At 48.6% G+C, this 13,278-nt stretch overlaps 1 protein-coding gene across 1 annotated transcript in view; it reads right to left on the reverse strand.

Annotated features, from left to right (window-relative positions):
* Window positions 1–3,044: 3,044 nt before the first annotated feature.
* GPC3 (glypican 3) overlaps window positions 3,045–13,278 on the reverse strand; it is a 141,191-nt gene continuing 130,957 nt past the window's right edge. Inside the window, exon 8 of the mRNA XM_033072664.2 lies at window positions 3,045–4,179. Coding sequence (XP_032928555.1) covers window positions 4,004–4,179 — 176 coding nt within the window. The 3' untranslated portion in view covers window positions 3,045–4,003. The remainder of the gene's footprint in view (window positions 4,180–13,278) is intronic.

The raw sequence follows: 13,278 nt of genomic DNA on the forward strand, positions 1-13,278 counted from the left end.
GGATTCCACGTGTGCCCCTTCTGCAGAGCCCCAGGAACAGAGCCATGTCCAGCTGCCAGGTTTCTCTGATGGTGCTCTCTGCATCCTCCATGCAAGGGGCATTTTGTTTCAATTGGAAGCCCCAGTGAATCCAGCCCTGGATCCTTGTTAGGCCCATGCTCCAAAAGGCTTAAGGGCTTTGCTCATGGAGATGAATGAGGAATTCTGAAAACCTCCCTGAAAAACGAAACTGAGACACTCTAGATTTCACTTCCCCAAACAGCATGAGCTGTAAGCACCAGCTGTTTCTAGCAGCTGTTCAGTGTGTTAGATTTTACCATTCCAGCACTAAACTATTAGTCAATTGATTAATGAACTGGAACTTCCCATCCAACAAAAATATTTTGGTTTTAAATTATAATTTGATGCGTGGTTAGTGCAGAACTACATTACACATGCTAAGCACATGTTTGCATCTCACCACCACCCTCAGACACAGGGAAAGGTGTTGGCTTCCTCACCTTTTTAAGGCTGCTTGCAAACCCCTCCAGGGAATGCAGTTTTGCCTTTAATGCAGTTTTTTATTTTGCAGAATACACAAGGGGTGATGCTGCTCAGTCCTGCTCACATGTGGGATGTGCTTGGGGCCAGCAGGCTCCTGGAGCTCAAAGGATCTGCAGAACCAGCCAGGAAGCTTTAAGGTTAACTGGCAGGAGTGAGGGCTCAGCCACCTGGGACAGGAAACATTCCCAGGGTTGCCAGGCCTTCATCTGATGCCAGCACAAGGTCCCAGCACACGAGGCACCGTTGGGACACAGAGGTGGCAGCTGCCAAGGAGCTCACAGCTCTGCGCAGGGAGGGGTGGGGCTGCAGTCAGCCACAGCTCAGCATTGGCCCTGGGTTTCATCACAAGCTAAAAATTATCTGAAAAGGAGTTTTTCCATTGTTTGGTTTGTTTGGTTTTTTTCCCCCAGAAGCACCTTCCTACCATCAACTCCTCTATTCAGCTAAAACCCCAGGTATTTACTCTGGTGACACACTTTGCTGGTCAGAAGTGGCCAAAGCCACATCACTGTGTTCTCATGGTGCTGTGTGCACAGCTGAGCTGCAGCCCTGGCACCTGCCAGCAGCTCAATCCCCACTCCTCCCTGACTCATATAAACATGTTATCATATATATGATATGTGTACTCACTAATAATATATAATAATATCAATAATGATAAAAATTGAAATAAACTCGACTGTGTATTAGCAGTTAAACCTGTCTGCCCTGGGACAAGGTTTGGAGCTCCACATGCAGAGGGGAGGTGACAGTCCCATCTCCTGATGGAGGGGCCCCATCCCACGGCAAGGCAGGTCACAGTACACAGAAGTGGTGTACAGAAACAAACAGGGAAAAATTATTCCTTATTTCTCATGATGGGAATGAAACACTGACCAAAACGGAACATCAGCTCTATTCCACCTTGGTGGCCAAGGCATTCCTTGCAAACCCCTGTTAAAATGTGCACAAATCCGGAGTGGGGGGAAATTCAACAGCTGCTTTTTCAGGTTATAATCTGTTATTTTATAAACTTGGCAGGTAGAGGGCTCAAAGGCTGGTTTTTGTGATCTCTGATCATAACAAAGTCTCCAGCAAGCACAGCTTAGCTAAACAGCAAAGGGAAACCAGGCTCAGTGTGCCTCAGAGGGGTCTTCTGCTGAGAAGCATCAGTGTCACACAGTGGTGATGCAAAAGGGAGAAGCCACCAGGCTTTGTGAGACACAGCAAGGCTCAGCCCACACCAGCTCCTCAGAGAGAAAACACACTGGACTTTACTGAAAAACTGCTGCCACCCTCCCACCCTGCTGCTTATCTAAGGAAGCAGCAGCACACAGGATATTTGTGACATGATATTAGAGGAGATGATGTGCCTGCAGTGGTAGCAGTGATACCTGGCGAGGCAGAGGCAGCACTTCATCTCTGAACAAACCCAGCAGCCCACGTCCACCCCCAGCGCTCCCGGGGGATGAAAGGAAAATGATCAGAAGGGAAGAAGTGATTCAAATTCAAGTGGCACTAATAAAATATTCCCTTTGGTGGAGCAGAGGCTCATGGGCTCGGCCAGCTGCAGCACAGAGAGCTGGGATGATGTGAAGAGCTGAGCCAGAACAAGAGCTGAGTAGCAGGGAGGTGAAGAAATGCCTCTGCCAGCACCACCAACAGCTCTCCCTGCACTGCCCCATGCACCAGGGGTCAAAGCACAGTCCCAAGAGACAGAGAGGACTGCAGCTTGGTTTGTGAACATGTAAAATATAAAATACAAAAACATGCAAAATACAAAACCACTTAACAATTCATGGATGCAAAAAATGAGCCCTTACAGGAATGTCACCAGCACTGCCCAAACACCCCCAGCACTCACCCTGGTGTGGAGGGGACATGAGGATTCTGAAAGTCAGAGGACAGGTCTCCAACAATTAACCATCAGGTCATGCCCTGGGTTAGCCCAGGTCTGCTCCTTTGCATCAAGAGTGCTGAACTGGGAGTTAACACCTCCATGCAGAGGATAGGGGAACAATCACCTCTTCTTCTGCCACAAACCCAAAGCACTTCACACAGCTCCAAGGCTTCAAAACTGAGTCAGACAGGTCAGCCCCACCACTCAGACTGGGAAAGGATTCCACTCTCCAAACCATCTGACTGCATGGTTTGGAATTATCTACTTTCCCCTAAACATAAAGCTGCTGTAAAAGAGGCCTGATGCACACAAATATCTGATGCACACAAATATCTGAAGCATGCACATGTGTGAGGGGGTGTCTGCACACGTTCATGCACGTGCTGCAGCTCAAGACACTGCATATATAAACACTGTAGTAAAGGCAGATCTTAAACAGAAATATGCAACCATCTTGGCCACCAACCAAACCAAGCCAAACCCAGCCCATCCATTTAATCAGACCAAGCCAAGTCCTTCCCTGGTGTCCAAGCTGGGCACAGTGGGTGTTCCCAGGCTGCCCACTCCAGTACAACACAGGCTATTGTCTCACACACATGGGAGGCTACTTCCAGGGCACCACTTAGAGAGCAACCAATCTTTATTTTAGAGATAGCTTATGTAAAGGAACATGCAAAGAAACACATGAGTAAGAGTCTCATCTGCCTCAGGCTCCTGTAAATCCTTTTCTTTTCCCCTTTCATAGCACAGCACGTTGGGCAGTCACTGTTCACCCTGAAAGCACAGTGTGTACATCCCCGCCGTCTGTCCTTGGGCTGGAGCTGTGCTTGCAGGTTTCCCGTGGGAAAGGAGGTGCTTCACTTCTGAAGAATGAAACCAGGCTGTTGCATGTGCCACAAGGATGCTGGTGGGGATCAGCCACCTGCACTGAAGGGCTTCAGGACCTGGCTGGGAGGTGAGCAGCAAAATCACCTGCAACTTGCCATGATGCAAGTGAGCTTTGTGCCCAGGGGAGCACATCACCACAATCCCAGTGCATGACAGCTTCTCTTCCACAGCATCTTTCCTGATCTTCTCTCTCCCCTGTCTTCACATGCTCTCTGTTATGTCCTGACCAGATTCCCAGGGGTGAGACTTGAGTTTGGAGTAAGTACAAAATCTACTTGAACTACAGAAAAAAATCTGAATTAAGTCAACTAGGATCAGGGGTATGATATTTGCTTAGTATTCCATAAACCATAGGTGTTCTGTACCCCATGCATGTTCAAACAACTCAAAATAAGATCTTCACCTTAATAGCAAGGGAGACCTCAATGTTCAAAAACTGCGAGGAACACAATTTAATATGAACCTGCTTATATTAAACAGGATTATCTTTAAAAAGCACTGTTAGATATGCAATAGTTGCCATGAACCAACATTTTTTAAATTGGGGTTTTTTTCCTGTGAAGAGTCTTGAAAAACTGACTCAGGTCATTTGTCCTGTTTTTGGAAATGTGCATATATTTCAGAAGAGGTTCCAAGTATCTTCCTCACTGAAAAAAGGCATGGAGAGACACAGAGTGGTGGCACCAGAGCTGCTCATGGCTGCAGGCCCAGCAGCAGAGGGAGGACCAGGGCGATGCCACCAGCAGGACTGGGGTGGGTGGCTGCACTCCCAGGGTGGCTGCTGGGGACTGCAGCACCATCTTTGCTTTGCTGGTTCAGGAGCTGCTTATTTGCAGAGATGTCATCCATATCCAGGTCATAGGCCAGCTCTGAAAGCAGAAGGAGAGAGGTGGTCAGTAACAGGGGGTGTGTGTCAACATTCTGATGTACAGCACATCCAGCCCCCCAAAAACTGGGGTTCTGGGGGCAGCTGGGTCTGGGTGCAGCCAGGGGCATCATAGGGCTTGATGGGCCACAAGAGCTCAGCAAACATCTTGCCAGTCCTGCACCCACCAGTCTCAGCATCCTACACCAAATCTTATGCTTGGAGAGACCAAAAAATCACAACTGTGAGGTGCTCCAGTAAGAAAACAAAAGAGAGAAGGGATGTGTCTTACTGGAGAGCTACTCCCAAAGAAAACCAGCTGAGCTTTGGAGGGGGTGTTTAGCAATGCAAATTGTGTCTGCTCCCCAGGCACAACAGGATTCGTGCGGGAGTGAGGAAATCCTGGTGAGCACCAACACTTCCCCAAACCCAGAGTCAGCAAAAGGCCTTGCTCACCAAAGCCTCCTGCCTGTAGGACCTGAGGAGGTCTGCATTCCTGCACTCTTATGTAAGAGTGTGCAAAATATGCTCCTTACAACACTGAGAACACATCCCATCCCTGGCCCCCCTCATCAAAGGAAGGAATGTGAATGGATCATGCACCCTGGGCATGCTGCTGTTGCCACATGGAGACTTTGAGATGGAGCACACGTGGGTTTCAATATAGGAAAACATCCAGTACAAAAGTTTTGATAGTCCTGGCAGAGGAGCATGACATTAGCAGGGGGAAAAGCTTGTGGCAGCCCATCACTGGCTGTGAGGAACCTGCTGAGCAGTAACTCAGTCACCCTTGTCTGGCTGGGTAAGGGAAGAATAAAGAAGTCCAAATAGACAATGTGGAAAGACAAGACACCAGCAAATCTCAGGGCCAAGAACAAAGAGTAAAAGGTGTTTTAAGATGCCATTAGCCAGATCTACCTGGGCATTTGAACCTGTCAATCAGCTGGACTGAGTGGGTGCACCCATGCTTGTCTCAGGGCAGTGGGGCCCTTGCTCCCCTGCTTGTGCTGCTGCCATGTCCTTCTGGGGTCCAGGTTTCCCACCCAAATGGGAATCAGGCCTGTTTGTCTTATCTTCAGAGCCTGGCCTTTGGAGCTGGAGGAAACTGGTGGTTTCCATCAGAAGAGACCCTGGCTCAAGCGTTTTACAATCCTCCTGGATCACCAGCATGTTGGAAAGGTTTGGATCATCCCACCCCACCCCTGAGAAAGAATCCAAGAGACTGAATAAACACTCTATCTAAAAAATGCCACATCAATCCAATGAACACCACTGCCAAGGCAAACAGGCAGTATTTCTTAATCAAAAAATACCCAAACATTGCAAAACAAAAGCAGAACGATGTTAGCGTGACAAGTGAGTCAGCCCAGGCCATCAGAGGGGGTCAGAAATGGCTCAAAGGGAGCAGTTATCCACACACACAGAGCCAGGTGCAGGCACAACCCGCCTGGTTAACTGAATTCTTGAGTAGATTGCCACAAATACTGCAGTCCTGCTTCCCATCTAAACAGCACAGATCTGCTGCTGTCCTCTGCACTGCAGCACACCCGTGGGAAGAGCAGGGGGAGAGAGGTGCCACCTTGAAAGGGATGTGCTGGGAGACTTTCCAAGCACAGAAAGAACAAGTCCCTCTGGCACAAGGCATGCTCAGGCTTCAGGGCACTTTGGGAGCAGCCTGCCTGCACCACCTTATTTTCCCAAGCTCATTTCTGGAAAATAAGTGAAGGGATTTGGAGTTAATAAAATTACAGGAGATTATTTCACGGTTGGTTGTTTGACACAAGACTCCTCTGCTGGCACAATGCTGGATCACAACCTGCCCTAGTGTGTTTTGGGAGGTATTTCCACACGTTACAAAGGCTCCTGAAACCTAAAAGATGCTCCATGGGGTCACAGTACTCTCAGGCACCCACATGCTCTCAGACCAGTGATCATGAGAGCTTTATGGGCAGAATATTTCCTTACTGGACATCCTAGCAGAACTAAAAAAGTCCCCAGGAACTGAGTAACGACTCTTGCCTTCCCTTTAGAAAAGAATTTTGAAACAAAGAGTGTTTCAGCAAGGTCCTTAACAGCACAAAGGGTTTTGACGGCCCCATTTACAGTCTTGTTCTGGGATGTAATTTATGGGATTCGAGTTCCTGCACGGTCTCAATGCAGCAGCTGAACCCCGTTGGAAATGTTCAGCCAGTACCAAAATGAATGTTCCAAACATATTCTTTGCGTGGGAAATTTTCAAATTCTGGGATTTCACCTCAATGTGAGTAAGGGTAATTTTTTAAATCACGGAATTTCACCCAAATGGGGATGGTGATTCTCTCACTATTCCCTTCTGGCCAAATGAAAGAGAAAGGAACAGAAACCCTCTTGTCATCAGAGATGAGAGTGCTATTTTCCTCGCCTTGTTTAACTCCTTCAGAAGTTTAGTGCTTGGGTGTGCCGTTTGTTTTCACTGTTCCTTCCATTGTATCCTACTCCTTAGTGTGCCCAACTGTATTTTTAGGTGTGAAGGATTTAGTCAAACATCTTTGATTTTGTATTAATAATGGATCTGTAACCCTTTTGCTTAACTTCTAGTGACCTTTGCTACATCAGAGGAAAAGAAAATAAAAAGCATGAGCCTCTAACAGACCTCAGCCAGCCGATCCAGGCAATAACAATATTACAAATATTCATCACAGAATTGGTAAGATTGGAAGGGATCACAGTGAGTCATCTGGTCCAAACTCCCTGCTCAAGCAGGGTTATCCCAGAGCACATGGCACAGGATTGAGTCCAGACATTTCTTGAATATCTCCAGTGAGACTCCACACCCTTTTTGGGCAACCTGCTCCAGTGCTCAGTCACTGCACAGCAAAGAAGTTCTTCCTTATATTCAGATTGAGATTCCTGTGTATTAGTTTCTGCCCACTGCCTCTGATCTTACTGCCTGTATTATTGATAATAAACATATTTCAAATCCACTAATCCAGATTAGCAAATGACACTAACCAGGTAGTTCTTGATACAGCTCCATTATGATTTCCAGCTTTTCTTAGGATCCCTGGTTAGACCAGATCACCTCCAGATCCCTGCACCTCCTGCTCCCAGAGCCTCCCAGACTGAAAGAGCCTCAGCATCAGGGATGGGGCTGCAGGATGGCTGGAGGGGTAACAAAACTGACCTTCCACAAACTCCATTCCGGCCACTTCCACCCAGAACTTTGCCTTTACGCTGCAAAATAACCTGAGAGAAGCTACTCCTCTGCCTCCCCTCTACCCAGCCACCTTCTGCATTAAACATCTCCACCACCCCACCTCTGATCACCCAATTCACTGGCATCAGTTTCTCAGTACAAAGTGGCCCTTTGGCCTGCAAAGACTTTAAGGGGAAGGCAGGAAACAAGAAAAATCTGTTTCTGTTTATAATCAGTCAGAGTCCAGGGGGTATTACGAACAATCTGCACTAATTACAAATCCAATCTTCACTCATTTTGGTCCCTCTTGTCCTCTGGGCTGCAGATTAGATAATCCCTTTAAAATAATAGTCAATCATTAGCTCTGCTTTTTTCTCCCCTCCTCACGCAAGCCGAGCGTGCCGTGCCGTTTCCCGGAATCCTCGCACAGCTGGTGAAAGGTCTCCAGCCGCACACAAGCCGGTCCCTCCGGAAGCATCTTTTGTAACCAAAGCCCCTCTAACACAAAGCTGCTGCGCTGTGCTCCCAGGACAGCAGCAGCTTCAATGGCCTCGCAGCGTGGATGACAAAACCCGGCGCCAGCCCTACAGCACGCGCTTTCCGCATCCACAGAATAAAGCGGCGGCATTTTCCCATGGATTAGGGCTGGAATTGGGCGTACTGACTCTGCACAAGCTTGTTGGGCAGCAAGCATTAGAAAGCTCTTCTTGCTGAAGCACACCAGCTTTGGAGACAGGTACAAAATACGGCTGAACTTGGGTTTTCTGAACAGAAAGTTGGGTTTGAGGATAAAATGTCCCTTGGCAGCTGGCACAGCAGGAGCCAGGAGGAAGAGGCACACAGGCTTTGCTCTGCCAAATCCACCACTGCCTACCAAAACACCCCTTTTCACCCCAAAAAGGACATCATGGCCTCAAGCAAAGCACTTATGGAAGTGACCTCCAAGAGCCCTGCTGCTGCCCAGAGCCCAGAGCCAGGGAATGTCATCTCCCAGCCAGGCATCTGGGCTGCCTGCCTGCCCAGCCTGCCCCAGCAGATGGTCCCAGCCATGGACCCAATATAGAAACAGAGTCACAATGGATGGCCAGGCATGAACACTGCCTCCCCTGACACTTGAGAGCTCTGCCAGCGCCTCGTGCAGCAGGGATGGGTGAGAGGGGATCCCAGCACAGGTGAAACCATTCAGCCTGACACAGAGTGTTCAGCCAGCTGGGCTGCTCTGGTGATGGCCCTGGTTTGCACATGTAGGGCAGCTTGGCAAGCTTCTGCATCTGCCAGCATCTCTCCTTCAGGACTGTTTTTCCCTAGGAAAGCACATGCTGCCATTGCTACTGAAAATGACAATTTCCAGACTGTGTTGTTTTGTTTAATTTTTTTAAGCAGTGAGCATCTTCAGTGTGGGGAAGAAGTTGCCAACTGATGCAGTAGACTGGCTGTCTCCAAAAGGGAGAGATGTTTGACTCAAGCCCAGACTGTTGACTCATTACAAGGTGAAGCACAAGAGCCTGTGATTCCACAGACCGGTCTGCCTGACCTTGGCTCCCAAATCTCTCCTTCTCTACAGTACCAACCATTTCACTCTCACAGGTGTTTGCACCTCAAATGTAGAACAGTCCAATTTCATCCCAAAAATTTCCTGCTGGAACACCAAAAGCTCTGCTCACCTCATCCTGCAGTTATCTGTTTTTCTCATGCAAACAGCTGATATTTCAAACACACCTCTGCCTCCCCAGAGACAGCCCCTGAAACCATCCATTGGGTTCCATGGCACAAACAGCCACAACTGCGCCGATACAGCCGAGACTCCCAACGTTCTGCTTCTCCAAAACACCTTAAACTCTTCCAAACACCTAGCCAAGCATGGTTTCATCTCATCAGGGAGGTTTTGCCCTCTGGCTTATTACCATTAAAATCCTGGAGCACCAACAGGTTTGCCAGTTGTCTTCTTGCACAACGAGCTGCAACAGCCCAGCCGTAGGTGCGGCCGCGCCGCTGTGTAATTAAAGCGCTCAGCCAGGGCTGGCCGTGGTGCTTGTGTTGGCACAGATCACTGAGATGGATGTGCAGCATGTGCATGGTCTTGTGCCTTTGCTTTTCCACCTCCTTCACAGCAATTTAGGAGGTGCGGCTCTTGGCAATACGGATTTGGAAAAAAAAAAAAAGAAAAAATCCAGCTCGACATCACCCTGCTGCCGTTGGCAACATGGCCAAGAGAGCCTGGCATGGCTCAGCAGCAAGGGGTAAAACCAACTTCCTGGGCAGAAACCCAAAGGAATCGGGTTTGGGATTGCTGATTTGCAAACCAAGACTTTTCCCCCGCTTGCCTGTTTGCCACCTCTTGGCCGCTGGTGTGCCACCGATGGCCCGTGGCCTGCAGCACGTGCTCTCCAGCGACCCAGAGACCACAGGTACCACCACAAACCCAGCACCCACAGGGGAGGAAGCTCCCCTAGGGTCAGTGGTCTCTGGAAGGCAGCAGGAAATGGATTTGGGGGGATCCATCTCAGTCCCATGCCTGTAACCAGGTGCTGCTCAGGGTACAAGGCAATGAGCTCTGCGAGGCAGGCAGCATGCACACCCCGGCTCCCCAACCTCCAGTACCACCACAAAAGTCTCTCCACACACATCCCCAAGCTTTTGATGGGGTGAAGGAACAAAACACCCTCAAAACCCAGCACAGTGTGCAGGCAGAGGGGTTGCACCATGACCCCATTTCCAGCGATTGCTCTGTCCCCCTACCTTGGCCAGAGGTTGGTGGCAAGGAAGGGCCATCATTTATGACCTGGGCCTATGTTTAGTTTGAAAATGTACTCATTACATTCTTCTTTGCTCCCTGGTTTGTTCTAGATCTACCCTGAAGAGAATCTGGCATCTGCAATTGCATTCCTCGTTTTCCCTTGGCAGAGTGTGAAAGAGTTTCTGAACTGCACTCGCAGAGCAGAGCCACAAAAACGTGTTTAGCAAAATGCACTCATGTAATCTATTAAAAATTAACAAATCTCATTAGCATCATTAATTGAAAGTGCCAAAGTCCTTGTACTTTGCTGATGAAGCAGCATTCCCCTGGTCTGATATCTACATGTACAGTCCAGAAGAGCTGCTACCTAAAGGAGCTTAGAAAAAAAGCACTGAAAAATAGGGAGCTAAACATGTACAGCCAAAGACATCTGCAAAGACAGAAGTCAAGAAATAAAAAGAGGAATAGCTGGAAACAGAAGAGTATGAATAGAAGTGAAATTATTTAAGTGGCAGCAATACAGGACTGGGTCAAGCAATGGTCCTGCAGATCCCCCAGTATCTCAGCCCACCCAGATGTGGAGTCAACTTCTTCCTGCTTGGAGACCTTTGAGATCTAAATCACAAAGAGATCCCTTCTGATCACTCTGCTGTCACCTGAGACATCTCTGTACAGTCTTTATTTTGGGAAGCAAGGTTCCCAGTGATAGCAGAACGAAATTAAATGCTTCATATTCCCTCTAATGACTGAAAACATACTCCCATCTAAGAGAAATTTTCTCCTTCATGTTTTCTTCCCCAAAAGCTCTTGGATATGAGCAGGAGAGGAAGCTCTTCCTTGCTACATGCTGGCCTTCAACTGTCTAAGCTCAGGACATTCAGTGACATCCAGGTATTAGCAGAGTCTGACAAAATGCAGTCCTAAGGGGAATGTGATGGTCACTCATTCCAGATGTTAGCCCTTAAGGCAGAAAGATATTTCTCAATGCTCGGTTAGAAAGCTCATGGTGGTGTTATGGCACCCAGGAACATCTGACACCTTCCTTTGTGACTCACTGTGAGTGGAAACCAGATCTGAAAGTGCCCAGGCCACAGAGACCAGGGGTTTGTGGCATTCCTGCTTCAAGTGGGGAACCCGGAATGTGCCTCCTCAATCAGGACAAGGACTTTGTGCAATGTCTACACTCAGAGAAAAATCCCTGGACATCCACCAGGCTACAGCTCATGATGCCAAGGGAATTATCTCGAGTGAGATTTCAGATGAAAACCAAGAATTTGGGTTGTGCATGGACATTCCTGCTCAGCCCACAGCAGAGCTGGCAGGCAGGCTCAGGCAGGGTGATACTCCAGGCTCCTCTGCTCCCAGAGAAACTTCCCAAGGTTTTGCGCTCTGACACTGCCCAGGATCACCAGCATGGATGGACAGCAAGCTCCCCCTGTCCATGCCAGGGGAATGTTTGTGGAGCAGGAGCTGAGGTGAGAGAGCTGCCAAGGGAAGGGAGCCAAGTGGCAACAGCATCGCCTGGATTCTTTCATTGCGCTAACCTGCATAAATAAACAAATAAAAAATAAAACAAAATCCTGGACCTGCAGTGCAACAACATTAAAGTGACTTCAGCCTATAAAAATGGAGTAATGCAGAAGGTCCTGGAAACATCATCATACCCAACTTTTCCACTTTATAGAGAAGAAGGTCTGGGTTCATGGGCTGGAATGTTTTAACAGCTTCAGGACATGTTCCCTGCACTGGAAGCAGCCCCAGGAACAGCCTCTGTAGTCTGAAACCAGGACCTGGCCTTGCACTGCATGGCTGTGAAGAAAGACTCAAATTAAGCCCAGCTGCTCACTGGGTGCCTGTAACATCTGACACAAACCCTGGCTGATTTCTGCTCCTGCTTCCCTCCCAGGCTGAGAGCAAACCCTGACCCAAAGCACCGGTGGAACGATGGTGCTAAAGCTGGATCTGAATGGTGGTGGCAGTTCCAGTGGGAATCCCAGTGCCATCCCTGCTGAGCACCAGGACACTGTGGCTGCAGTGCTTGGGCTGTGCTGAACATCTCACTGACACTTTCCTGGGGCCAAGGGCCTCCCTGTCATGCTTGGGACCAAGCTGGAGCTCAAGGAGATCACCTTGACTGCTCCCACTCCAGCAGGAGGGAGCAGGGGATGGGCCTGGGATCCTGCCTGGCATCTCCCCAGGTCAGCTGGTACAGCCACAGGAGGGTGTCAGGACACACTGCTCATGTGGGAGAATCCAGATTTTCTGGGCACACCTCCACTGACCCAGCAAGCAGTGAAACAAGGAGGTGACAACTCAATAGGGCTCCAAGGTCCAAGCCCACAAATGCCTCCTTCTCCATCCTATCTGAAGCAATCATGGCTCTCTCTTAGGAATGTCACAATCACAGTGGAAAATCAAAATAAAAAGGTTATGTAATGTTTGTAAATGCCTTCAAAATCACAAAATCCTCTCTAAAATGGATTACAGATTAGAGAGAAGACTTTCCTGGAAATCAGGAATTGCTTTTCAGCCTCCCCAGTCTCTTCACTGCCTCAGAGTAAGAGTCTTCCTTGTGCCCCCCTACCCCACCTCACTCCTTCCCAGCCATCATCCCAGCCTTGGGGAGCAAAAGCAGCTCCCTCCAGCCCCTAAAATCAGCAGAGCTGTTTCCACCTGACTTTGCCATAAGCAGGATTTTGGGGCACAACCTGCTGCACACACCTGAGCCTGTGGACATCGTGCATCAGTGGTAGCAAAGCTGCCTGCAACAGGGAGAGGAAGGGACCCCTGCCAGGCTTCTGCAAGTGTTTCAGTCCATCCCTGCTCCAAACAGGCTCCATGTGGGTGTGCCATGTGCAGCCACGGTTTTGTGAGCTGCAGGACTTGCACTTAATCCTGCCCAGCAGAAAAAACATCCTCTTAAATCAGGGTGGTCTTCTAAAAATCACCAATGTGCCAGTGGTGACAATGCTACCAAGAAGAGGAAGGTCAAATACCCATGTGGGGATGATATAAAGATTATTTAGCAGCCATTCTGTTATTATTCAGATAGATTAAAATCATCATTTTGTTTAATATTTTGACTCAACTATCCACAGTCGATGGTAGCAGGACAATTTTCTGTTGGGAATTTTTATTTCGTGCGAGCCTTTGTCCCTTCCTTCTTGTTTGGAACAACAACAACAACAAAA

The sequence above is a fragment of the Catharus ustulatus genome, chromosome 14 (genome assembly GCF_009819885.2).
Source record: "Catharus ustulatus isolate bCatUst1 chromosome 14, bCatUst1.pri.v2, whole genome shotgun sequence".
NCBI classification, from domain to species: Eukaryota; Metazoa; Chordata; class Aves; order Passeriformes; family Turdidae; genus Catharus; species Catharus ustulatus.